The 27,010-nt window shown below is 59.1% G+C and overlaps 1 protein-coding gene and 1 long non-coding RNA gene across 2 annotated transcripts; one reads left to right on the top strand and one right to left on the bottom strand.

Annotated features, from left to right (window-relative positions):
* Window positions 1–1,182: 1,182 nt before the first annotated feature.
* On the bottom strand, window positions 1,183–5,333 carry LOC141730005 (low affinity immunoglobulin gamma Fc region receptor III-like). The gene is made up of 7 exons (XM_074546647.1): window positions 5,235–5,333; window positions 4,323–4,553; window positions 3,807–4,064; window positions 3,144–3,203; window positions 2,959–3,042; window positions 2,569–2,590; window positions 1,183–2,481 (listed from the first exon to the last, which is right to left on the bottom strand). Exons 1-7 carry the CDS (start codon window positions 5,263–5,265, stop codon window positions 2,364–2,366), a joined length of 804 nt encoding a protein of 267 aa, XP_074402748.1. The 5' UTR covers window positions 5,266–5,333; the 3' UTR covers window positions 1,183–2,363.
* A 12,202-nt stretch (window positions 5,334–17,535) lies between these two features.
* LOC141730004 (uncharacterized) lies at window positions 17,536–19,647 on the top strand. The gene is made up of 3 exons (XR_012581504.1): window positions 17,536–18,230; window positions 19,065–19,127; window positions 19,210–19,647. It is a non-coding gene; the product is annotated as an uncharacterized LOC141730004 (long non-coding RNA).
* The last annotated feature ends 7,363 nt before the right edge of the window (window positions 19,648–27,010 follow it).

Below are 27,010 nucleotides of genomic sequence, written 5' to 3'. Positions count from 1 at the left end.
GAGCTGAGCAAACCACAGCCAGGCCTTTTTCCACCCACAGAATTCTCACCTCTGCAACAGCTCTAAAGCTGCCAGGATCAAAGCCAAGGGGGCAGGGGGGACCCTCAGGTGCTGGCTGCCCCCTGGGGCTGGCCAGAGCAGGGCTGGGCAATGGCCATCCCTGTGCAGTGGGGCTGGGCCATGGCTGGGCCACAACCTTGGATGGCCACCACAACAACATCAGCCACTCCACCATCCACATCACTGTCACAGCAGTAACATCACAATATTTAATCAACAATATAGTCAATAATGTAATATCAATCCATATAATATCCAGCAAAAGTCAACTTCCATTAACTTGTTTCTCACAATACATATTAGTAAAGAATTTTTATTCCTGTTCCCACATCTTTGCCTTAAAGCTCTGTAATTTCAAAGTAATAATATTTCAGAGAGATTGGGGTTGTATTTTCCATTGCAAGGGAGGTTCCCACCTTTTTCAGCTTCCTTGATCGAGCTGAACAAAGAAACACCATTTCTGCCAGGTTAAACAAGGAGCTGCATTTTTGTCCCAGGAGCAGGGAACCAGGTCCTGTGCTACCTTGGAACTGGGATGGGCACCAGTAAGCCACTTCAGTGGGTGCAATCGGAGGGGGATTGCAGAGCCACTAAGCACATGAGGGTTAAGAGGAAAAAATCTGATTTGGAATTATGCCTTAACATATGCTACACATTAGGTGAAAAATTACTCTGTGGGTTGTACATGTGTTGGGAAACCTGTCCCCAGCGAGGCTTCTCGCATCACAGTATGAGGGGAGAGAAAGCTTCAGTGATCGGGCTGTGAGTGACCCCCACTGGCTGGTGGGACAGATGCTTGGGTAAAATGTCTGGGAAAAAATGCCCGGGAAATCGGGCTGTGGGAGGAGCCTTTGCAAAGAAAAGCACAAACTGTGACACTACAGGAGCATTTTGCTTTGGGTTTCTTGGAGGATCAGGGTCTTGCTCAGAGGGTCAGTTTGGCCGTCCTTCCCTGTGGGATTCACATTCTCTGAACCTGGGAGAAGCAGTGGGAGAAGCAAAAAAATCCAAACAGTTCTAATCTCATTTTCTGCTCCTGTGTTTTTCACAAATGGAATGCATTGTGGGAGACTGTTTACCTGAAGGGAACTGGTAATTGGAATTCTGTTGTGAGTGTTTTGATTCACTGACCCATTGAATCCAGGTGTGTGTGTGTGGGGGGGGGGGGGGACAGTAAGCTGACTATCATGAGATTGTGGTCAGTGGAGTGCAGTTGAGTGCTTGGCAGATTCAGTTTGGATGTAATGGAATATAATATAGAATAATATAGTAAAATAAAGTACTTAATAAGCCTTCTGACAAGATGGGGTCAGATGCATCATTCCTCCTGGACGTCGGGCAAAAATATCACAGATACTCCCCTCCCTTGCCTTTTCCTCCCGGTGGTTCTTCTTCCCTGTCCGCACCCGTTCTTCCCTGCTTCGCTGCTTCCCTGAGGCAGCTCATTCCTGCTCATCCTGGACATTCCTTCATTGCTTTCCCCGATGGAATGGATGCTGCCTGCACCCACCCGCTGCCTCTGCCGCCTTTCCCATGATGCCCACAGCACCGAGCCTGCTGCACCTGCCCCCGCAGCCCCAGCCCCTGCAGCCAGCCCAGAGCCCCCAGTGCTGCAGCCCCAGCCCGCAGCCAGCCCGCAGCAGCCAGCCTGCAGCCATCGCTCGCCCATGCCAGAGACACGCAGGTGCCGTCCTTGGAAATCATGCCCAGCCACTCACAAAAGCCATGTGGGCTCGCCCTGGCTTGCAGCACACACACTCCATCCACCGAGCTGGTGCCCACAGAGCACCCAGGCTTCTTGCGGTAACACTGTCCCTGTCTTCTGTTTCTCTCTCTATCCTTTTCCCTTTCTACTCCCTTCTATTCCCCTTCAGTACGAAAGTTTATCCTCCTTTATCAGTAAACAGCTCTCAGATATAATATTGCCATGTTTGTGCTTCATTTTCACCTTAGAAACCTTTCAGCAAGAATCCTCCCCGACTCCCCCATTTACAGCGGGATGGGACAGGGGTAGTGGGAGGGGGAATGGGGAAGCCCTGGGTGCACTGCAAATGCTGTGGGGAGAGAATGGGGCAGTCCCTGAGGGTACTTGGGCCCTTGGATGGGGCTGGGGAGCCTCTGCAGGAACCAGCAAAGGGATGGGGGAGCCCTTGGGGGTACTGGGAAAGGAAATGGGGAGTACAGGGTGCCCTGTGTAGCCTCCCCTCTGACCCATGACCACCTCCCTTGGAAGGATGGGCAATCACAGGAGTCATGGAGGGAGCACCCCCAGTGTCACCCAGTGCCTCCCGCTTCACAGAGCATCACAACTTTTGGTGTAGATTTTCACAGATGTCGCTGGGTTCCAACGGTTGCCTTTGCAGCTCCATGTACGTCGCCTGAGGATCCTCCACTGGGAGTTCTAGGGGGTTTTGGGGGGCCCTGTGGGAATAAGGGGGTGTGTGGAAGGGGATGGGAGGTGCTGGGGGTTTGGGTAAAAGGTGTATCATGGCTGGAGGCTGCACTCACCTTTCCTGGTGCTTCCTGGCATCTGCAAAGGAAAACTGGAGGGGTGAGTTTGGACACCCAGGGGCCCCAGGGTCTCTGAACCACCACCAGACACACAATTCTCCCCGGGCCCTCCCAGTATCCCTGTTCCCCCCTCAGTATCCCTGACCCACCACACTTGCACCAACACCCTGAGCCCCCAAAACTCTGAGTCTGGCAGGGAGGAGGACCCCTGATAGAACCCCCAACATCCCTGCAGGACCCTCCAACAGCTCCCCAGGGCTCTGAGCCATGGTCACTGCGGGCTGAGCCCTGCCCAAGTCAGGGGCTGTGGGTGCAGCCCTAGGGCCCCCCTTCTCTGAGGGCCTTCCCACCCCTCTCCATGACCCCTGTGCCCCCATTGTCACTCACCCACATGGTTCCACCGATGCCAGGCCACAATGACACCCATGAGCAGGAGCAGGAACAAAAGGGCCCCACTGACACCTGCGGCCACTGCAAGAAGCAGAGGGGGTCACATCAGGGTCACCCATCACCCCAGGGATCCTGCAATCTCTGGTGACCCTGTGTGACCCCAGCTGTGTCCCTGCCTGTACCCGTGTCATGCGGTGTCACCTCCAGGACATCAGGGGTGATGGTGGCGTGGGCCACGGGCACTGCGGGGACAGAGACAGGGCTGAGGCCACAGGAAGGGCCTAGCAGCCAGTGTGGGTGGATAGGGATGGGGGATGGGTGTGGTGGGGGATGTTGGGGATGGGGTCACACCAAAGAGGGGTGAGAGGACAAGGGGAGTGGAGGAAGGACACAAGTAATGTGTTATGGGGGACATGGATGTACTCAGGCAGGGGACCCGAGGAGGCTGTGGGGGCTCCCCATGCCCATCCCCACACTCACTGTGCACCGTGATGCAGAGCCGGGCGCTGCTCTTCCACACGGCATCCCCTCAGAGTGCACCTGGCAGCTGTAATTCCCTGAGTGGGAGACCCCCACGGCGGGCACCAGCAGCTGCAGGGACCCCAGTGGGCCCCCCACCACTGCCCGTCCCAGTAGAACACGTGCAGGAGGGGAGATTGGGGCTGCAGGGTGCTGGGGTTGCTGAGGCAGCTGAGAGTCAGGGGGGACCCCTGAGTGGGCTCAGGGGGACCCTCCAGCACCAGCACAGGGGAGAGATCAGGGCAGGAGAGGCGAGGGGGATTTGTGGCCCTGAGTCTCTGGGGATGGGCTGTGGGACTGCCGAGGCGGGGCTCTGGGGTGCTCACCCTGAACTGTCACTGTCACCAGCGCTGACTCCTTCCAACCCCAGGTTCCCACCTGGCCCTTGCAGCGGTAGCGGCCACTGTGGTTCAGCCGCAGACGGGACAGGGACAGCTGAGTGCCATTGGGGAACACCTCCAGTTCCTCGTCCTCGTGGTAGAAGGACACTGAGGTGATCGGGTTGTCTCGCCAGCTCCGGCAGCGCAGTGTCACTGTGTCCCCCTCCAAGAGCACCTGCACTGGCACCTGCAGCACCAGCCAGTCTGGGGGACAGGGAAGTCTTATCATATCTCAGCGATCTGAAGGGTCCCCATGTCAAAGGGATATATCCATTGGATCACACCCAGCACACTAGGTGTCCCCAGTACCCACATGAGTTCACCCACACTGGAATGCTCTGGGATGTCCCCAGAGCAGGGGACACGCTTGGGTCACACAAAAGGTGAGCCATGGAGCGGAGCCCACCCAGAGCTTTTGGGGTCCCCGCGGGTGCCAGCCTGGGGACACCAAACACCCCTCACCTTCTGAGATGTTCACAGCGGGGCTGAGCCCACTGCCAGGTCTGTCACACACATAGGTTCCACTCAGGGTGACAATGAGGCGGTCCTTTCCCTGCTGCCACCAGCGCCGCCCGTCCTTGTACCAGGTGGTGGCACCGGCAGTCCCCGCGCCTTGGCAGGTCAGTGTCACCCGGTCCCACAGCACCGCCGGCCTCCAGGGGGGCTCCACCAGGAGCTGGGTGGTCTGGGCACCTGTGGGTGACAGGGGACACCAGCCTGCCAGGGCCAGCAGGGGTGTGGGGACAGCAGGGTGGGGCCATGGCATCCCCCGAGGACTCACCAGCGAGGCTGAGGGTCTGGGTTGGAAGGGAGAAGGGACAGGGCTGGGTGGGGGTGGCACTGCAGGAACAGCTACACAGGAGCACAGGGCATGGGGTTTTCCCCAATAGGTCTCAGTGGGGGCATTAGTGTGGCACAGAAGGACAGGGACACAGCAGCCAACTCTTGCTTAGGCATGGGGACCCTGTGCTGGCACAGGTCACCCCTGCCAGCCCCACAGCCACATCCCCATGGTTCTGTACCCATGGTCCCATTCCGATGGCACCTGTCCCCATGGTCCATCAGCATGGTGCTTGATCCCTTGTCCCTGTCCTTGCAACCCTGTGTCCCTGTCCTTGTTCCCACAGCTGCCCCAGCCCCAAGGTTCCTTCTGCCACATCCTTGTCCCCACATCTCTGTCCCCCTGTCCCTTTCCCCAAATCCCTGTTCCACGCTTCCTGCTCCCTGTTCCTGTTCCCTTTTCCTGTCCCCACAGCCACCCCAAACTGGGGTCCATGGACTCTGGCATTGGGGACCTCAGGGGACCCCACAGCCTCCCTGTGCCCTCTCCCCTCCCCATCCCCAGGGTGTCAGGCCCGTGCCCGGGGCACTCACCCCACAGGAGCAGCGTCACCTTCCCGGCCATCACGGTGTCCCCAGCCTTGTGAACTGACTGTCCCTTGCTGCTGTGGCCACCGCTCCCCTGGCTGGCGGCTCTTCGGATGAAGGGGAAGGAAGCGAGGTCACATCCGTCCCCACATGTAGGTGGCCCTTGGTGGGGGCAGGGTGGCCACAAGCCGAGGACAAGCTGGGGACAAGGCTGCATAGTCTGGGGACATGGTGGGGGATGGTGTTTCCAGGAGTGGGGGGCTCAGGGGATGTGGGGAACCAAGGATGGGTGTCCAGGAGAATGGGGTTCCAGGGGAATTGGGGTCTTCATGCCTGGGGACATTCAGGGATCCCCTGAACATGGTCCCCAGGGATTTGGGGTCATGGCATGTGGGTGCCAGGGTTGGGGGTGCAACGGGAAAAAGGGGACCCTTGGGAATAGGGGTTTTGGGGGAAGAAGCAGCCCATGGGATGGGATCAAGGCAATGGTGGTGATGGGCACTGGCAGTCCTGGGATGGGGGTACCCAGGGAGGAGAGACCAATGCAATGGGGGTCCCATGGTTGGGTTCCCAGGGGAATGGGGGTGCCAGGGGTGGGCAGTGGCTGGGCAGGCACAGGGGTCTCAACTCCTTCCCTGGTTGCCTCAGATTTTTGGGGTGACCCAGAGCCCAGCACAGCCCCCACCCTGAGGCACCCCAGGGCTTTCCTGGGACTCTCTTTGCCCCTGGCCCCACACACTCCTGGGTCCCTCCAATTTCCTGGCTCAGCAATCCCAGGCAACACTTGATGTCCAATTGCTTCAGACAAAATTATACATCCATAGAATAAAAGCAAAAATCTTTCCCACACCATTATTTTCCCAAAAAAGAACAAACTCAGTGAAAACCAAACTGAAAAGGTATAAATTGCTCTCCTTTATAGAATCCATTGCTTTCTCAAGAAGTTCCTCACAATAAAAACACAAACAAATCCCAATGAAATTAGACTTTTATGTTCCTTTTAGCAGTCCATTGGTGCATCCCACAGCATCATTTGCTTGTGGATAACAGAGAATGTGGAATCTCCCTGAGTGTCCAACAGCTCCCTGGGATTGTTCCCTGCCTGCTGGAAAGCAACCCAGCCCCTAAAGAAGCCTTTACTTGGGCCATTTTTAGGAACTCTCCCCATTTTGCTTATTCTCACGCTGAAACATGATTGACTTCCCATGGAGGAAGGGAGGAAGCTCTGTCCATCCTTGGAACAGTGCACAGGAATCTGTGGAAATGCCCATGTGTGCCTCAGGGTTTGATTCCCTGGTAAATCCACTCCAGTCTGCCCTGAATTCCCCTGCCTTGGCACTCCCTTCTCCTGCTGTGAAACCCTTGTTCCCCAGTCCCTCATGTGCAGCCCCTGCTCAATATTTCCACACTTTTCCCTCTTATTTTGGGGCCACAGAGTGAACCCAAATATTTTTTCCATGAGGTTCCAGAAGTCTGCCGCTTTTCTTCAAGAAAAAGCATTTCAGTCAGGTTGATGAGCAGATTGTTGTGGTCTTTGCAGTAGTTTTGTGGTTTTCTCAGTCCCTTGGGCATCGGCACAAAATTATTAACTGCTGCATTTCAGGACTGGCTCCCTCTCAGCTGCCCTTGCAGGGGGCGTTTCCAGCCAGTCCTGCTCTGAAAACCATCAAAGGCCCTCACAGAGCCACTGCTTGGGCTCCCTTTGGGTTTTGTGCTTCTTGCAGAGCTGAGCAAACCACAGGCCAGGACTGTTTCCATCCACAGGATTCTCACCTTTGCAGCAGCTCTAAAGCTGCCAGAATCAAAGCCAGGGGGGCAGGGGGGACCCTCAGGTGCTGGCTGCCACCTGGGGCTGGGCAGAGCAGAGCTGGGCAATGGCCATCCCTGTGCAGTGGGGCTGGGCCATGGCTGGGCCCCACCCTTGGATGGCCACTGGCTTCAAGGAGCAGGAGTTTGGGAGCTCCTTCCTGCCCAGGGCTCCATTCCCCAGCTGCTCTTGCCGGCTCAGATCCTGCAGGGGACGAGCAAGAATGGAGAAGTCTGGACCCCTCTGGAGCTGCCATCCCCCAGGACAGAACCTCCTTGTCCAGCATGTGTCCCCCCTGGGACAGGATCCCCCCAGAGCAGGAGACCCCTGGATTTGCCCCCGCCCCAGGTCAGAACCTGCCCCCCGTGAGAGAAAGGTGTCAAACGGCCTCTTCCTTCTTCTGCAGGAGAGAGAAAGTGTTGTGGGGGTAAAAGCTGGACACCCCCATCTCCCACAGCCTCCCCAGCCCTCTCTGCAGACCCCTCACCGCTGCTTCCCCCACAGTGGGCTTCCCTCCAACTCGTTCCGTGCTCAGGGCCTCCCGAGGTTCATCAAGGCACGAAACTGATGTTTGTGAAATTAAGAGGTAAAATGATGGAAATGGAAATAAAGAGGAGAAAAGCCCCTGGCGTCTATGGGGACACAGACCCAGACCTTCTTTGAACATACCTGGGGTGACGCTCCCAAACCACAAGCACCCTGAGGGGGACTTTGCTGGACCGTGAGTCACCCCAAAATCTGAGCCACCCAGGGAAGGAGCTTTGACCAATGGGCTCACCAAGCCACTGCCCATCCCTGGCACTCCTATTGCCCTTGAAATCAAATAATGGGATCACCATTCCTCACCTTCCCTGGTATCCCCATCCCAGTACTGACATTCCTCAGGATCTCCATGGCCTAGGACACCATTCCCAAGGAGCCCTCTCCTGTTTATTCCATCTCCTGAAATCTGCCTTTCTCCAGGACCTTGATTCTCCCAGGACCCACATTCCCACAGGGACATCCATTCCCATAGCATCCCCATCCCCTGACCCCCAATCCCTGGAGCCCACGCTCCCCTGGGACTCTCATCCCTGAGTCCCCCCCAGCTCTGGGCATCCCCATTCCCATAGCCCACCTATCCCTGGTGACTCCCCTCTATCAGGACCCCCAGTTCAAGGGACCCCATTTCTGGGACCCCCATTCCCCTGGACATCCATCCATCCCCAGGTCCCTAAACTCACCAAGACCCCCACACATGGGAACCCCATGTCCTGCTGTGTCCAACCCAGCCTTGTCCCCAGGCTGTTCCCACACTTCCGTCAGCCTGTCTCCAAGGCCACATCCCCATGATCCTGTGCTTGTGGCCACCCTGCCCCCACCAAAGGCCACCAACACATAAGGAAAAGACCTGACCTCGCCTTCTTCCCCTTCATCCAAAGAGCCACCACCGAGGGGACAGCCACCCCCAGCAATGAGTGACAGCCAGTGCACATGGCTGGGGACACTGGGATGGCCGGGAAGGTGGCGCTGCTCCTGTGGGGTGAGTGGCCCGGGCACGGGCTTGACACCCCAGGGATAAGGACGGGAGGGGGCACAGGGTGGCTGTGGGGTCCTTTGAGGTCCCCAAGGCCAGCAGAGTCAGTGCATGAGGTGACAAGAGCCACATGGGGTGGCTGTGGGGACAGGGGAAGGGGGGCAGGTATATGGGGACAGTAACAGGGGGACAGGGACTAGGGGAGGCAACATGGGCTGGTGGGGGTGACCTGTGCCAGCACGGGGTGGCCGTGGTGCCCCTAGTTCAGGGGTGTCCACAGAATCCCCATGTCCTGCCTGAGCAAAAGCTAGCCAAGGTGTGTCTGTCCCCAAGGGGTCCATGTCACACAAGGACACTTTGGGCACAGCCCCCACACCACCTATCCCTGGGCCTCTGCTCCCACAGTGCCACCCCCACAGAGCCCTCTCCCTTCTCCCTTTCAGCCCAGACCCTCAGCCTCGCTGGTGAGTCCTCGGGGGATGCCATGGCCCCATCCCGCTGTCCCCAGCCCCATGGTGGCCCTGGCAGGCTGGTGTCCCCTGTCACCCACAGGTGCCCAGACCACCCAGCTCCTTGTAGAGCCCTCCGGAGGCTGCCGGTGCTGTGGGACCGGGTGACACTGACCTGCCAGGGCTTGGGGACTGCCAGTGCCACCACCTGGTACAAGGATGGGCAGCGCTTGGGGCAGCAGGGATGTGGCTGCCTCACTGTCACCCTGAGTGGCACCTACACATGTGACAGACCCGGCACTGGGCTCAGCATCCCCATGAGAGTTTTAGATGGTGAGGGAAGTTGAGTGTCCCCATCCTGGCACCTGCAGGGACCCCAAGGGCTGTGGTTGTGCTCTGCTCCATGGGTCACCTCGTGTGTGACAAGAGCCCATCCTCTGCATATGGGGACATCCCAGAGCATCCCTCTGCAAGAAGACTTCTCTCTCTCACATTGGGTGGCTCTTGGTGCCTCCCAGTGCCGTCACCACCCTCCTGACACCCCTGGTGTGACAGGACCCCTCTGTCCCCCAGACCTGGTGGTGCTGCAGGTGCCAGCATGGGCACTGCAGGAGCGGGACATGATGACACTGCGCTGCTGGGGCTGGCAGAACAAACTGCTCACTGACATGTCCTTCTACCATGATTGGAAGAAACTGGAGGGGCTCCACAATGGGACAGAGATGTCCCTGTCACCTCCACAGCTGCACTACAGTGATCGTTACAGCTGCAGGGGCCAGGTGGTGTCACAGTGGAAGGAGTCGAAGCTGATGACAGTGACAGTGCGCAGTGAGTGAAGGGATGAGGACAGGGAAGCCTGACATCCTCCAAAGGTTTTCTCACCACTGCCTGAATCCTTCATCCCTTCCTTTACTACTCCCTGGGTCACACAAAATTGCCCATATCCCTCTTGGTTTCCCCCACGACTGCCCAGTTCCCCCTGCAGATCCCTCATCCCTCTCTTTGTCCTCCCCAGCCCTCCCTGGAATCCCCACCTCTTCCAAGGTCCCTACTCCACCCTCTGCTCTCCCTTCCCTCCCTGACGCCTCCTGCCCCTTTCTAAATCCCACATCATTCCCTGAGTCTCCTCAGTCTCTTATCTGATTCCCCCTCCCTGCCTGGGTCTCTACACCTTTCCACTGGATCTCACCATTGTCCCCAGGTACCAACACGCCTCCCAGGGTCCCCTTCTGCTCACTGAGATCTTCTCTACTCCCCTCCAATCCCCCTCTTTCCTCTCCCATGTCCCCCCACCTCTCCTGGGTCCCCAATACCTCCTGTGTCCCCCCACAGGGGTCCCGCTTTCGGGGGTGTCCCTGTCAGTGCAGCCCCCCAGAGGACAGGTGGCACTGGAGGACTGCCTGGTGCTGAGCTGCACAGTGGCAGTGGGGACAGGTCCCCTGTGCTTCTCCTGGCACCGGGAGGGCTTGGGGGCACCGCTGGACACCAACCGCCACCTGGAGATGCACCACGTTGGGGACAATGACAGAGGCCAATACTAGTGCTGGGTTAGCGACGGGGACAGCGTGGCTGAGAGTGACACCCTGAATGTCACAGTCTTGGGTGAGTGGAACCCTCAGACTGGGGGTGACCCACCAATGACACTCCCATTCCACCTTGCTCAGTGCCAGCCCTGTCTGTGTCCCCACAATGCCCGTGACCAATGCCACCATCACCCCCAGTCCCCTGTCACACCAGGTGCGTGCAGGTGACCCTGTGACCCTGCGCTTTTCAGTGCAGGTGGGCTCAGCCCCTGTCACCTTCACCTGGCTGCACAATGGGCAGGAGGTGGCCCTGGGTCCCCTCCTGGAGTTCAGAGCTGTCGATGTGGGACATGCAGGGCACCTACCCGTGCGTGGCCACCAACCAGCTGGGACAGGACGGGCACCGCGTGTTCCGGGTACTCAGCCCAGAGCTGGCCCTGGAGGTGACACCTGGCTCACCCTTGCTCACAGGTGGGGTCACACAGGGTCACCAGGTTGTGCAGGACCCCTGAGGCAATGGGTGACCCTGATGTGTCCCCCTCTGTTCTTGCAGTGGCCTCAGGGTTCAGTGGGGCCCTTTTGTTCCTGCTCCTGCTTGTGGGTGACATTGTGGCCTGGCACTGGTGGCACTGTGTGGGTGACAATGGGGGGACAGGGGTCTCAGAGAGCTGTAGAGGCCCCCAGAATTGGGGAGTGATAGGGCAGCACCCATAGCCCCAGAATTGTGACGTTCTCTTGGAGTCCTGTAAGGTTTGGGGAGGTGCTGGAGTGTCCTGCAGGAATGTTAGAGGTTCTTTATGGGGCCTGGGGGCGTTTGGAAGGTCTGGGTCCCTGCTGGGTTTGGGTTCTTGAGGCTGATTTGGATCCACGCACTGGGGAAGTTAATGAATTCTGGGGTGCTCCAGAGATGCTTGGGGGTCCTGTGGAAATGTTAGGCTCCCCTGGGGGCTCAGGAATACTGAGAGGGTTCAGGGCCCTAGGGATCCCGCAATCACCCCTCCCCTCTTTCCTCTGTAGCTGCCAGAAAGTGCCAAGAAAGGTGAATGGGGGGCTCCAACCACACTCTCCCATTTTACCCCAACCCCAAGATCTCCCATTCCCTCCCCCACATCCCCTTTATTCCCGCAGGGCCCCCCCAGATCCCCCAGTCCCCCCAGAGGAGGGGGAGGTGCTGTACACCCATGTCGTGGTCACCAAGAGGGCAGAGGGTGAGTACAGGGGGGACACACACAGAGGGACACGTCACCCACGAGTGTCACCCCACCCAGATCCCACAGCCCGTGTCTCTCGCAGTGTCCCCCCGTGCCACCACCCTCCAGGATCCCCAGGTGACCTATGCGGAGCTGCGGGGACACCAGGGGCAACCATGGGAACCGGTGACATCTACGGGAATGTGCTGTGACACTGGGGGAAACTGGGGGGCACTGGGGGTCCACACCCATGGGCACCCACTCGTGTGTGTGCTGCCACTAAAAACTGCCCCTCTCCCTTGCTGTGGAGGATCAAATATGCCAAAGGGCTGAGAGAAGAACAATTTCCTGAAACAGCAACCAGAAAGAATAAAACAAACAGCAACAGCAATAAGGTTCTGAGTCCAAATCGTCACACATGGGCAAATTACCTGGGAAAGACCTAACAAGGAACAAACCCAATTTTTCTCCCTGCACGTTTCCTCCACCAGAGGAACCTGGCAGGACGCTGGACCTTCCTTGCTCTAATGGCCAAAGCAGCCTTCAGAAGGCTCTGGATTCTCTTGTCCCCTGTACCAAACCCCTCCTCTGCCGTGTTCCCCACCCCAGGATCTCACAAAGTCTGTGAGATCCTCACAAAGGATCTCAAAATGTGGGGATTCCAGAGCCTCCCCCTTTCATAGGGCAGTCGGGGTAAGGCCATGGCACAGTGTGGGGTGTCAGAGACAGGAAAAGTTTGATGTCTGGAGATAATTTTGTAACAGCTGTGTGTGGCAGGGGTAGGTCAGGCCTTGGTTTTGGAGAGACACAGCCCCGCCTGTCCATCAGTCTTTCAGCCATTGCACACAGGGACAGTGTGACACACCAGGTCCTGAGTGGCTGGGTGACCAGAAGTGCCATCTGAGGAGAGGGCCCTTGGTGGCCCAACTGGCTTAAAAGGCAGAGCATGAGGTCGCCAAGTCTCTGACACTGACTCTTCTTGGCATGTCTGTCCCATCCACACTGGAATCCCGGAGTGTGCCACTCATTTAAATGAGAAATATCTGCCAAGGAAAGTGGGAACGTTCCTGGAATAGAAAGTTGGCCCAAGGTCAAAAACCATTTTTTGATTTCAAAGATGATGGGGCTTCCAGGCAGAACTGTAAGAAAAGGAATAGCAGCTCTTTACTAGGAAATTTATAAACCAGAATAGAACAAACAAGACAAATCTAGAACTTTCCCTCCTCCTCAGTGCTGTTGGTTTTTGTGGCAGTTATAACCGCAGCCAGGCAAATGCCCTGTGCAATACCCGCAACAGCTCTCTATGATCCCGGATGGAAGGAAGTCAGTGCCCAGGCAGGTCTCAGGTCCACAACATCACTTCTGGTAGCTTTACAGCCTTTCATTCCCTTTTCCTCCTTCAGCCTCGGCACAGCAGCTCTGGGAATGAAGTTCCCTGGGATGCTGAGGAAAGCTGGTGCTTGGTGCTGACTCTGCCCCATCTCCTCAGGTGGCTGCAGAGCACATTTGGAGTTTCTGCTGTTCCTGGGCCACTGCTGGTTCTGACACAGCAGCCCCAGGGGAGGAGGAAGAAGAGGGCAGAGGCACAGCCCTGAGGGCTCTGCAGCTGCAACTGGACTATAGGTACAGCCGGGGCTGAGAGCAGTGTCTTAGGAGGGCAAGATGGGGCTAAATTGGAGCTGTTTGGGCCAATGTCCCTGTGCTGCTCTGGGAGCTGCAGACCCTTAAGGAGATGTTGTAATTAGTGCTGGAGTTCCTGAAGTTCCGCTGCATTCCTAAAGCAACCCCATGCAAAACACAGAGCACCGGTGCCTCTCCTGGGGATTTTGGGATCCTGGGGCTGAGGCAAGAGCAGCTGGAGCAGGTGGCCCACGGGAGCAGCGCCTGGCCATGCAGGTGAAGCCTGAGCGCCGGGGACTCCTCAGGGTGCTCAGGGGAGGCCCAGAGGGGCTGGGCCATGGTGGGCCCCACTTGCCATTCCTGCTCCACTCAGATTTTGGGACAGAGCAGTGATGCCCATCGGGCTCCCAAACCTCTCAGGGCTCGGGCACAGCCTCACAGGAGGTCCCGGCCCAGGCCTTGGTGGGATGATTCGGGTGTTCTCTGGCTCGATCCCGACAAAGGGCAGTGCTCCGGGAGCAGTCGGCACATCCCGAGGAGCAGCCCGGGGCTGCTGGAGCCCGAGTGCTGCGGGCAAGGACGGCCTGAGGGAGCCGGGCCCCGCTCAGCCGGCGCTGCCCCAGGAACGTCTCATCCTGCACGAGCTCGGCAGCCTCTGCCGGTGCCGGCCCCGGGGCTGTAGAGGGGCGCGGCCGGAGGGGCCGGGGAGCAGCGGGTGGGAGGGGCCGGGATGGAGGGACCGGGACTCTACTGGGGAGCCCCGAGCGTGGAGGGAGTGAAACGGCGGAGGGGAGACCCCAGGACAGGGGGAGCAGAGACCCTGCGGTGGGGTCTGCGGAAAGGAGGGACCGCAATGGTGGTCCCGGAGCACCGGGAAGGGGCCCAGCTGCCATCGCGCTGCGAGTGCCGGGACGGTCACAAGGTGTCCGAACCGACTGTGGCAGCGTGTCCGAAGGCACTGTCGCGATGTGTCAGGACCGAGCGTTTCCAGGGTAAGGCCCCCACAGCTCCGGGAAGTGGAGGGGTACCCTGGAAGGTGTGCAGCCGGTGTGGGGCAGAGCCCTGTCTATTCCCTATGCCTTGTGCAGGTGAGGAGGGCAGGGAAGGAGCAGCTTTGGGAACACCTGGAATCCAAACAGAATCGCTCCCCACAGCCCCATCATGGCCATAGGGCAGAGCCACTGCTCAATACTTCCCACATTTCCCTCTTGTCTGGCAGCCGAGCCAGAACCCAAACTTTCTTTCCATGACATTCCAAAGGGCTGCTCATTTTGTTCAAGGAGGACCCAGTCAGGTTGTTGAGCAGATTGTTGTGACATTTGCAGTAGTTTTGGGGCTCTCTTAGTCCCTTGGAGACAGGGAGTAAATGATCAATTGCTGCATTTCCAGACTGGATCCCTCTCAACTTCCTCTGCAGGGGTGGTTTCCAGCCAGCCCTGCTCTGAAAACCATCAGAGGCCCTCACAGAGCCACTGCTTGAGCTCCCTTTGGGTTTTGTGCTTCTTGCAGGGCTGAGCAAACCACAGGCAGGCCATTTTCCACCCACAGAATTCTCACCTCTTCAGCTCTAAAGCTGCCAGAATCAAAGCCAAGGGGGCAGGGGGGACCCTGAGGTGCTGGCTGCCACCTGGGGCTTGGCAGAGCAGGGCTGGGCAATGGCCATCCCTGTGCAGTGGGGCTGGGCCATGGCTGGGCCCCATCCTTGGATGGACACTGGCTTCAAGGAGCAGGAATTTGGGAGCTCCTTCCTGCCTGGGGCTCCATTCCCCAGCTGCTCTTGCTGGCTCAGATCCTGTAGGCAACGAGCAAGAATGGAGAAATCTGGAGCCCCCCGGAGCTGCCATGCTCCAGGGCAGGACCCCTTGTCCAGCATGTGTCCCCCCTGGGACAGGATCCCCACAGGACAGAACCCTCCCCCCCCCCCCCCCCCCCCGCCGTGTGACAGCACAAACGGCCTCTTCCTTCTTCTGCAGGACAGAAAAAGTGAAAGTGTTGGGGCACACAGCCAGACACCCCCATCCCCCACAGTCTCCCCAGCCCTCCCTGCAGACCCCTCACTGTTACTTGCCCCACTCTGGGGTTCCCCCAACCCGTTCCCTACTCAGTTGTTTCCCAGTTGAATAATCAAGGAATAAACTGGGGCATTGTGAAATTGAGGGATCAAAAGGAGGAAGTGGAAATGAAGAGTGGAAAAAGCCCCTGGGAGCTGGGGGCACACAGACTTAGAGCCCTTCAGAATCTCCCTGGCGTCACCCCCAGGCCATCGGAACACTTCAAGGGCTGTGTTGGGCCCTGGGTCACCCCAAAATCTGAGGCACTCAGGGCAGGGGCTCCAAACCATGAACCCACCGAGCCACTGCCTATCTCTGGCACCCTCATTCCCCTGGGTACCCAACCATGGGACCCCCATTCCTTCAGTCCCCTTGTCCCAGGGACCCCATCCCAGTACTCACATTCCCCAGGATCTCCATGGCCCAGGACCTCATTCCCAAGGAACCCTCTCCCATTCATTCCACTAACAGACATTCCTCTTCCCCCAGAACCTAGATTCTCCCAGAAACCCTCATGCCCACTGGATCCCTCATTCCCCTGGTACCCTCATACCTAGGACAACCATCTTCTGACCCCAAATCCCTGGAGCCCTCATTGTTCTGGGACTTCCATCCCTTAGTTCCCCCAGCCCTGGGCACCCCCATTCCCATGGCACCTCCATCCATGGTGACTCCCCCTCCTCAGAACCCCCATTCCCAGGGACCCAATCCCTTGGGCTCCCCATTCCCCTAGAACCCATCCCTGGCTCTCCAAACACCCTGTGCCCCTCACTCCTGCTAAGCCCATGTCCCACCTTCTGCCACTCTGTCCTGTCCCCATCCTGTCCCCTCCCTGCCCACAGCCTGTCCCCAGCTTGTGGTCACCCTGCCACCACCAGGTGCCACCTACACATGAGGAAGAGACCTGACCTCGCTTTTTTCCCCTTTGGCCATAGACCCACCACCCAGGGGACAGCCACCCTGGCAGCGAGTGACAGCCAGTGCACATGGCTGGGGACACCAGGATGGCCGGGAAGGTGGCGCTGCTCCTGGGGGGTGAGTGCGCCGGGCACGGGCCTGACATCCTGGGGATTGACCCCAGAGAGGCAGAGACCTCTGGGGAGGGGGCACAGGGAGTGGGAGAACATGTCAGTCACTGAGGGGCAATTCTGCTATGAGGACAAGGAAGTGTAGGGGTCCCTCAATGGGACTGTGCTGTCCCTTTCCCCTCTGCAGCTGAACCACAGTGGCCGCTACCGCTGTGGGAGCTGGGTGAGCTCCAATGTGTCCTTGTGGGTGCTCTCAGCACCGGTGACAGTGACAATGCATGGTGAGCACCCCACGGCTGGAACTCCAGTCTCCTGACACCCCCAAAGCCACTTCCCAGCAGACTCAGAGTCACAGTCCTTAGCTCCCCTCTCCTTCCCTGAGCTCTCCTTGGTGCCAGTGCTAGACGGCCCCCCAAGTGCATCGTGGGGTCCCCCCTGACTCTCAGCTGCCTCAGCACCCCCAGCCCCCTGCGGCCCCGAGACCCCCTCCTGCACGTGTTCTACTGGGACGGGCAGGTGGTGGGGGGCCCACAGGGGTCCCTGCAGCTGCTGGTGCTCGCCGTGGGGGTCTCCCACTCGGGGAATTACAGCTGCCAGGTGCGCTCCGATGCGGGGGGGAACCGTGCAGAAGAGCAGCGCCCAGCTTTGCATCACAGTGCGCAGTGAGTGTGGTGATGGGCACGGGGAGTCCCCAGAGACCCCCCAGGTCCCCTTCCTGAGTACCTCCATGTCCCCCTGTCACCTTTATTGTGTCCCTTCGCCTCTGCCCTCAGTCCCTTTACTCCTCTGTGGTGTGACCCCATACCCAAAGTCCCCCATCACACCCATCCCCCTCATCCCTATCCCCACACACCGGCTGCCAGCCCTTCCCTGTGCCCTCAGCCTTGTGTCTGTCCCCACAGTGCCCGTGGCCAATGCCACCATCACCCTAAGTCCCCTGTCACATGAAGTGCACACAGGTGACAACGTGACCCTGCACAGCTCGGTGCAGGTGGGCTCAGCCCCTGTCACCTTTACCTGGCTGCACAACGGGCAGGAGGTGGCCCAAGGTCCCCTCCTGGAGCTCAAGGCTGTCGATGTGGGACATTTGGGCACCTACCAGTGAGTGGCCACCTGCGCGGGGGCGTGAACGGCCCTGGAATCCGGCTATCTGGTGAGGGGCGAAGGCCAGGGCCCCTGCGCATCAGAAAGCAGCCCCCCTTGGCGTCTTTTGGCCTCGGGCTGAGCTGGGGGATAGCTCGGAGCAGCGCGGTGAGAGACGAATTAGGAGGCGACCACTTGCTGGGAGTAAACTGTCGGTTTATTACAGAAGAACCAACAAGGAGGGGAAACACCCAGCAAATGGCCCCGAACAAGGGGCAGGAGAGGGTTTTAAGGGAAAAGGGGGGAAGAAGGCAGGGAAACCCGGCTATCCAATAGAAATACATATTTGGAGGTACGAAACATAACTGATATACTAAAGTAGCCAACTGTTATAAATCATAGGAGGGGCTCCGGGGCTACAGCCAACCATACCTCCCAGAGAAAAGAAAATTCTCGAAACCTGGGAGGAGAAAAAGAGTGATTGACTGACCCCAAGGAGGAAAAAACTTTCACTTTATAAGAGAAACCAAGGGAGGAGCAGTTTCATTTCCATAGCAACCTAACTGGCAGGGTAGCAGCAGGAAGTAATACAGAAAATGGGGGGAGCAAACTAACGAACTTAAGAACACACCACAGCAGCCGCCAACCAGCTGGGACAGGACGGGCACCACGTGTTACGGGCACTCAGCCTTGAGCTGGCCCTGGAGGTGTCACCTTGCTCACCCTGGGTCAGAGGTGGGGTCACACAGGGTTGCTGGGTTGTTCCGGGCCCCTCTAGTTCCTGTAGGGACCCTGGTCAGTCCCCCTCTGTCCCCAGCAGTGGCTGTGAATGTCGGCAGGACCCTCCTGTTCCTGCTCCTGCTCCTGGCTGTCATCGGGGGCTGTCACTGGTGGCACCACCAGGGTGGGTGACAATGGGGGGGAGGGGGGGGATGGGGTTCCTGGAGTGAGGAGGAGCCCCCAGAGTGGGGACAGAGATCAGCAGCACCCAGGGCGCCTGAGCTGGGGGACACTGAGCCTGCAGTGACCTCGGCTGGGCGTCTTGGGGGATTTGGAGGGAATTTGGAGAGTCTTAGTAGTGCTCCCGCGACATCCCCGGATGGGCTTTGAGGAATATTGCAGTGGCATTGGAAGTTCCTGGAGGGTTTGGAGAGCTCCTAGAGAGCTGTGCAGGGATGTTGGAGGATCTTTCTGGGTCCTGTGGGAGTTTGTGGGTCCCCCTCTCTTCCATGCTTGGCGTTCTGGGGGCTCAGAGGGTTGGGGGCACCAGGGGGACTGGGGGCACTGCGGTGATACAGAAGTTCTGGGAGGTTCAGGGGTCATTAGAGTGTCCTGGGGGAATCAGGGGTCCATTGGAATTTGGGGCTGCAGTGGGGATTTGGGGGTCTCGTGAGTGGTTGGAACTACTGAGGTCCCAGGAAGGATCAGGGGTCCCAGTGTTCCCACAGTCCCCCTCTCCCCTTTCCCTTGCAGCTGCCAGGAAGCTCCAGGACAGGTGAGTGGGGGGCTCTGCCTGGGGCTCCCCTTTCCTCCTCCCTAGACATGACCCAGACCCCCCCATCCCCACAGGATCCCCTGGGAGGAAGGGGCAGTGCTGAACCTCCCACGTCGTGGACACCAAATGGGCAGATGGTGAGTACAGAGGGTGACAGGGACACATCACCCTCGGGTGTCACCCCCACCGAGGTCCCCACAAGCAGTGTCACTCTCAAAGCCCCCACAGGTGTCCCCCAGCCCTGCCCCACTTTGGGATCCACAAGTGACCAACGTAGAGCTGTCGGGACCCAACGAGGGACAGCAGGACCCCTGTGACTACGATGACATGCTGTGACGCTGGGGACACTGGGGGTCCCTGCCTGAGGGCACCCACCATCTGTGCCCCCAAGCTCCCATGGGTGCTCACCATGTCTGTGGGGTGGCCACGAGTGGGGGTCCCATGTGGGGCTGCCCAGAGCTCCCCATTCCAGTGCTCCCAGTGCTCCCAGGACCCCCAGGGGCTCCCCACTCCCTTCCCTAGAGCCAGGAGGCACAGGACCCTTGTCCCTCTTATTGGACCCAAAATACAGCTCTTTGATTAAACTGGGAGAAATGGTTTTTGTTTGTCCAGCTCTGTCAATTCAGCTCGGGAAGGAGCCAGGTCCCTGTCAGGTTAAGGAGCAGATTGTTGTTGCTTTCTTTCCAGTAGACCTGGGGCTCTCTCAGTACCCTGGGGACAGGGACAAATCGATAAAATGCTGCATTTCCTGTCTGGTTCCCTCACAGCTGCCCCTGCAGGGCGGGTTTTTAGCCAGCCCTGCTCTGAAAACCATCAAAGGCCTTTACAGATTCACTGCTTGTGTCACTCTGGCTTTTGTGCTTCTTGGAGGGCTGAGAAAACCACAAGAAGAACAAAACCCAAGAATTTTTTCCACCCACAGAATTATCACCTCTGCAGCAGCTCTAAAGCTGCCAGAATCAAAGCCAAGGGGGCAGGAGGGACCCTCAGGTGCTGGCTGCCCCCTGGGGCTGGGCAGAGCAGGGCTGGGCAATGGCCATCCCTGTGCAGTGGGGCTGGGCCATGGCTGGGCCCCACCCTTGCATTGACAGGGGTCCCCAGGATGTGCCACCCCCTGGACTGGTTTCTTCCAGGTGACCCCCAGAACAAGATCCTCCCTGGACAAAACTCCCCTGGATGTGCCCCCCCAGGACAGAACCCCCTCCTTTCCCATCTGACTCTCAGCACAAATGGCCTCTTCCTGCTTGTCCAGGAAAAGGAAAGTGAAAGTGTTGAGGGAGCACAAGCAGACATCCCCCAAAGCCTCCCCACCCTTCCCTGCACCCCTCACACCCAATTTTTCCCCTCCCCTGTGTCCCCCCCAACCTGTTCCCTGCTCAGGTGCTCCCCAGGATTGCTGAGCCAGGAACTGGGGCTGAGGGGACCTGGCGCAAAAGTGAGAAAAGTAATGTAAATAGAGAAATAAAGAGAGGTAAAAGTCAAGAGCAGGGGAGGGACAGAGTTAGAGCTATCCAGAACCCCCATGTGATGCTTGCCCAGAAACAACAATGCTGGGCCCCAGGTCACCGCAAAACCTGAGGCACCCAGGGAAGGGCTGTGACCCCCGTGCCCCCCCTAGCCACTGCCCGTCACTGGCACCCCCATTCCCCTGAGAACTCAACCATGGGATTCCATTTCTTTCAGTTGCCCCTTCCCTGGAGCCCCCATCCCTGGAGTGAAATTCTCCAGGATCTCCAACCCCAAGGAACCCCATCCTGGCTAATTCCAGTCCTTGGGACCTCCCTTCCCTTAGGGTCATTGATACCCCCAGGACCCCCATTCTCACAGAGCCCTCCTTTCCCCTGACACCCTCATCCCTTGGCCACCACCCCTTGATCACTGGAGGCCAAGTTGTTCTTGGACCCTCATTCCTGAGTCTGAGTCTACGTAAACCTTGGGACCCCCAATTCCCCTGGGACCCCATCCGTCGGCATCCCAATCCCCTGGACACCCATCCCTGGCTCCCTACACAGCCTCAGCCTCCAAGTTCTGGCAACACCATGTCCCCACCATGTCCCACCATCACCCCCATGTCTCACAAGTTCCCCACCCTGCTCCCATCCTGTCCCCACCCTGCCCCCACCAAGGGCCACCTACACATAGGGACGGATGTGACACCGCTTCCTTCCCCTTCATCCGAAGAGCCGCCAGCCAGGGGAGCGGTGGCCACAGCGGCGAGTGACAGCCAGTGCACATGGCTGGGGACACCAAGACGGCCGGGAAGGTGGCGCTGCTCCTGTGGGGTGAGTGCCCCATGCACGGGCCTGACACCCCGGGGATGGGCACTGGTGAGGCAGAGACTGGTGGAGGGGGGGGACACAGGGGGGCTGTGGGGTCCCCTGAGGTCCCCAATGCCAGGAGAGACAATGCATGAGGTGACCAGGGTCGTGGAGTGGCTTTGGGGACAGGAGAGGGGGTTAAGGAACATGGGGACAATAACAGGGGGATGGAATTTAGTGAGGCATCATGGGACTGGGGAAGTTGTGAGGACATGGACAGGGTGCCAGGGGGGCCAGGACAGGAATTAGGGGAAAAGCACCATGCAGATGGGCCCTGGGTATAGAGACCATGGGACTGTTGGGGGTGACCTGTGCCAGCATGGGATGGTCCTGGCATCGCCATTCTCACGGTGCCCACGGTGTCCCTGTGTCCTGCCTCAGCCTAAGGTGTCCCTGGAGCCCCAGTTCCTAAGAGGTCTGTGCCACTCTGGTGTCCCCACAGGAGAAATCTGGGGATGATGCCAAAACCCGAGCTCTGGTGCTGGTGTACCTAGAGAGCCACCCCCACTGAGCCCTGTCCCTTCTCCCTTCCAGCCCAGACCCTCGGCTTCGCTGGTGAGTCCTCAGGGGATGCCATGGCCCAACCCTGCTGTCCCCAGCCCCACGCTGGCCCTGGCAGGCTGGTGTCCCCTGTCACCTGCAGGAACCCAGACCACCTGGATCGTCGTGGAGCCCCCCTGGAGGCCAGCGGTGCTGTGGGACCGGGTGACACTGACCTGCCAGGGCTCGGGGACCATCAGTGCCACCACATGGTACAAGGATGGGCGGCGCTGGGGACAGCAGGGACGTGACCGCCTCACTGTCACCGAGAATGGCACCTACGGGTGTAACAGACCCGGCAGTGGGCTCAGCCTCCCCATGAGAGTCTTAGATGGTAAGAGGGGTTTGGGTGTCCCCAGCCTGACACCTGCGGGGACCTCAAGGGCTCTGGGTGGGCTGCACTCCATGGGTCACCTCCTGTGTGACCAGAGCCCATCCCCTGCATATGGGGACATCCCAAAGCATGCCAGTGTGGAGGGGCCCCTGTATTGAAATTGGGGACCCCCAGTGTGCTGGCTGTGACCCACTGGGGGGGTCCCTATTGGGTGGTGCCTTCAGGACCCTCCAAGCCCTCCTCCTGATGTGACAGGACCCATTTGTTCCCCAGACTGGCTGGTGCTGCAGGTGCCAACAAGGCCACTCCTGGAGGGGGACAGGGTGACACTGCGCTGCCGGGACCAGTGGAACAACCTGGTCACCTGGGTGTCCTTCTACCATGAGGAGAAGCAGCTGGTGGAGCTCCGAAATGGGACAGAGCTGACCCTGTTCCCTCTGCAGCCGCACCACAGTGGGCGCTACCACTGCAGGGGCTGGCTGAAAGACAGGCAGTGGGTGGTGTCTGCGCCAGTGACAGTGACAGTGCACGGTGAGAACCCCACAGCTTCCACCCCAACACCCCCACAGCCCCTCCCCAAGGACTTGGGTTCGCTGTCCCCACTGCCTCCAATCTCCTGCCCTGAGCTCCTCCCAGTGCAGGTGCTGGAGGGTCCCCCTGAGCCATCCTTTATCTCCCCCTGACTCTCAGCTGCCTCAGCACCCCCAGCCCCCTACGGCCCTGAGCCCCCCTCCTGCACATGTTCTACTGGGACAGGCAGGTGGTGGGAGGCCCACAGGGGTCCCTACAGCTGCTGGTGCCCGCTGTGGGCGTCTCCCACTCTGGGAATACAGCTGCCAGGTGTGCTCCAAGGGTGGGGCCATGCAGAAGAGCAGCACCTGGCTCCGCATGACAGTGTGCAGTGAGTGCGGGGATGGGAACAGGGAGCCCCCACATCCTCCTGATGTCCCCTGCCTGGGCACCTCCATGTCTCCCATTGACCTTTCTTGGGTCCTTCCACCACTCCCCTTTTCTCCACACATCCATGGCATAACCTTGTCCCCACTATCCCTCATCACTCTCATCCCCTCCCGTCCCTATCCCCCCACACCAGCTGCGAGCCCCTCCCTGTGCCCTCAGCCCTGTCTCTGTCTCCCTGCAGTGCCTGTGGCCAATGCCACCATCACCCCCCATCCTCTGGCACATGAGGTGCGTGCAGGTTACAACGTGACCCTGCATTGCTTGGTGCAGGTGGGCTCAGAACCTGTCACCTTCACCTGGCTGCACAATGGGCAGGAGGTGGCCCGGGGTCCCCTCCTGGAGCTCAGGGCCATCGATGTTGGACATTCGGGCACCTACCAGTGTGTGGCCACCAACCAGCTGGGACAGGACGGACACCACGTGTTCCAGGCACTCAGCCCAGAGCTGGCACTGATGGTGACAACATGGGGACACAGAGACACAGGTGTGGTCACACAGGGTTACTGGGATGTTCAGGATCCCCGGGGTTCAGGGTGACCCTGGTGTGTCCCCTCTGTCCCCAGCAGTGGCTGTGAATGTCGGCAGGACCCTCCTGTTTCTGCTCCTGCTCCTGGCTGTCATCGGGGGCTGTCACTGCTGGCACCACCACGGTGGGTGACAATGGGGGGGGGGATTGGGGTCCTGGAGTGAGGAGAAACCCCCAGAGTGGGGGAAGAGATTGGCAGCACCGAGGGCACGTGAGCTGGGGGACACTGAGCCTGCAGTGACCTCGTCTGGCGGTCCTGAGGGATTTGGGGGGAATTTGGAGAGTGTTAGTTGTGCTCTAGGGCCATCCCCAGATGGGCTTTGAGGAACATTGTGGTGTCATTGGGAGTTCTTGGAGGGTTTGGAGAGCTGCTAGAGGACTGTGCAGAAATGTTGGAGGATCTTTGTGGGTCCTGTGGGAGTCTGGGGGTCCCCCTCTCTGCCATGCTTGGGGTTCTGGGGGCTCAGAAGGTTGGGGGCACCAGGGGGACTGGGGGCACTGCGGTGTTTCAGAAGTTCCAGGAGGTACAGGGGTGATCAGAGTGACCTGGGGCACTCAGGGGTCCATTGGAATTTGGGGCTGCAGTTGGGATATGGGGATCCCGTGGGTGGTTGGAGCTGCTGAGGTCCCAGGAAGGATCAGGGGTCCCGGTGTCCCAACAGTCACCCCCTCCCCTTTCCTTGCAGCTGCCAGGAAGCTCCAGGACAGGTGAGTGGGAGGCTCTGGCTGGGACTCCCCTTTACCCCTTCCCAGACATGACCCAGACCCCCCCATCCCCACAGGTTTCCCTGGGAGGAAGGGGCAGTGCTGAACCCCCCACATTGTGGGCACCGAATGGGCAGACGGTGAGTACAGAGGGTGACAGTGACACATCACCCGCGGGTGTCACCCCCACGCAGGTCCCACAAGCAGTGTCACTCTCAGGGCCCCCATGGGTGTCCCCCAGCCCTGCCCCACCTCGGGATCCACAAGTGACCAACGTGGAGCTGTCGGGACCCAACGAGGGACAGCGGGACCCCTGTGACTACGATGACATGCTGTGATGCTGGGGCACTGGGGGTCCCTGCCTCAGGACACCCACCATCTGTGCCCTCAAGCTCCCATGGGTGCTCACCGTGTCTGTGGGATGGCCACAAGTGGGGGTCCCATGTGGGGCTGCCCAGAGCTCCCTGTTCCAGTGGTCCCAGTACCCCCAGAGGCTCCCCATTCCCTTCCCCAGAGCCAGGAGGCACAGGACCCTTGTCCCTCTTATTGGACCCAAAATACAGCTCTTTGATTAAACTGGGAGAAATGGTTTTTGTTTGTCCAGCTCTGTCAATTCAGCTCGGGAAGGAGCCAGGTCCCTGTCAGGTTAAGGAGCAGATTGTTGTTGTTTTCTTTCCAGTAGACCTGGGGCTCTCTCAGTACCCTGGGGACAGGGAAAAATTGATAAATTGCTGCATTTCCTGTCTGGTTCCCTCCCAGCTGCCCTGCAAGGCGGGTTTCCAGCCACTCCTGCTCTGAAAACCATCAAAGCCCCTTTACAGACTCACTGTATGTGTCACTCTGGCTTTTGTGCTTCTTGCAGGGCTCAGACAACCACAAGAAGAACAAAACCCAAAAACTTTTTCCCTCACAGAATTTTCACCTCTGCAGCAGCTCTAAAGCTGCCAGAATCAAAGCCAGGGGGGCAGTGGGGACCCTCAGGTGCTGGCTGCCCCCTGGGGCTGGGCAGAGCAGGGCTGGGCAATGGCCATCCCTGTGCAGTGGGGCTGGGCCATGGCTGGGCCCCACCCTTGCATTGACAGGGGTCCCCAGGATGTGCCACCCCCTGGACTGGTTTCCTCCAGGCCACCCCGAGAACAAGATCCTCCCTGGAAAGGAACACTCTGGATGTGCCCCCCCAGGACAGAACCCCCTCCTTTCCCATCTGACTCTCAGCACAAATGGCCTCTTCCTGCTTGTCCAGGAAAAGGAAAGTGAAAGTGTTGAGGGAGCACAAACAGACATCCCCCAAAGCCTCCCCACCCTTCCCTGCACCCCTCACACCCCATTTTTCCCCTCCCCTGTGTCCCCCCAACCTGTTCCCTGTTCAGGTGCTCCCCAGGATTGCTGAGCCAGGAACTGGGGCTGAGGAGACCTGGCACAAAAGTGAGGAAAATAATGGAAATAGAGAAATAAAGAGAGGAAGATGTCAAGGGCAGGGGAGGGACAGAGTTAGAGCTATCCAGAACCCCCATGTCATGCTTGCCCAGAAAACAAGCAGCACAGGGGGGCAGTGCTGGACCCTGGGTCACCCCAAAACCTGAGACACCCAGGGAAGGGCTGTGACCCCCGTGCCCCTCCAGCTACTGCCCATCCCTTCAACCCCCATTCCCCTGGGAACTCAACCATGGGACCCCATTTCTTTCAGTCGCCCCTTCCCTGGAGCCCCCCATCCCTGGACTGCACTTCCCCAGGATCTCCAACCCCAAGGAACCCCATCCTGGCTAATTCCAGTCCTTGGGACCTCCCTTCTCTTGGGGACATTGATTCCCCTAGGACCCCCATTCTCACAGAGCCCCCATTCTCACAGAGCCCTCCTTTCCCCTGACACCCTCATCCCTTGGCCACCACCTCATGATCACAAATCCCTGGAGGCCAAGTTGTTCTTGGACCCTCATTCCTGAGTATGAGTCCACCCAACTCTTGGGGCTCCAATCTCCATAGGTTCCCATCCTGGTAATTCCAGATCCGGGGACACCCCTTCTCTTGGTAACATTGATACCCCCAGGACCCCCATTCTCACAGGCCCCCCCATTCTCACAGGGCCCCCTTTAACCCTGGTGACCCCATCCTTGGCCACCATCCCATGATCAGAAATCCCTGGAGGCCACGTTGTTCATAGACCCTCATCCCCTCGTCTGAGTCTATCTAACCCCTGGGACCCCCATTCCCCTGGGACCCCATCCCTGGGCATCCCAATCCCCTGGACACCCTTCCCTGGCTCCCTACACAGCCTCAGCCTCCAAATTCTGGCAACACCATGTCCCCACCATGTCCCACCATCACCCCCATGTCTCACAAGTTTCCCACCCTGCGCCCATGCTGTCCCCACCGTGCCCCCACCAAGGGCCACCTACACGTGGGGCCGGACATGACCTCGCTTCCGTCCCCTTCATCTGAAAATCCACCACCCAGGAGAGTGGTGGCCACAGCAGCAAGTGACAGCCAGTGCACATGGCTGAGGACACCGGGATGGCCGGGAAGGTGGTGCTGCTCCTGTGGGGTGAGTGCCCCGGGCACTGGCCTGACACCCCAGGGAAGGGCCCTGGTGAGGCAGAGACTGGTGGGGAGGGGGCATGGGGGGCTGCAGGGTCCCCT

Source organism: Zonotrichia albicollis, chromosome 9 (assembly GCF_047830755.1).
Source record: "Zonotrichia albicollis isolate bZonAlb1 chromosome 9, bZonAlb1.hap1, whole genome shotgun sequence".
Lineage (NCBI taxonomy): Eukaryota > Metazoa > Chordata > Aves > Passeriformes > Passerellidae > Zonotrichia > Zonotrichia albicollis.
This window is presented reverse-complemented; position numbering and strand designations above follow the sequence as displayed.

Coding starts and splice junctions, on each gene's coding strand:
- LOC141730005 (XM_074546647.1), bottom strand. CDS start 5,265: ATGGCCGGGAAGGTGACGCTGCTCCTGTGGG. Junction 4,554..5,234: donor GGTGACGCTGCTCCTGTGGG/GTGAGTGCCCCG, acceptor TGTCACCCACAG/GTGCCCAGACCACCCAGCTC. Junction 3,043..3,143: donor GGTGACACCGCATGACACGG/GTACAGGCAGGG, acceptor TGCTTCTTGCAG/TGGCCGCAGGTGTCAGTGGG.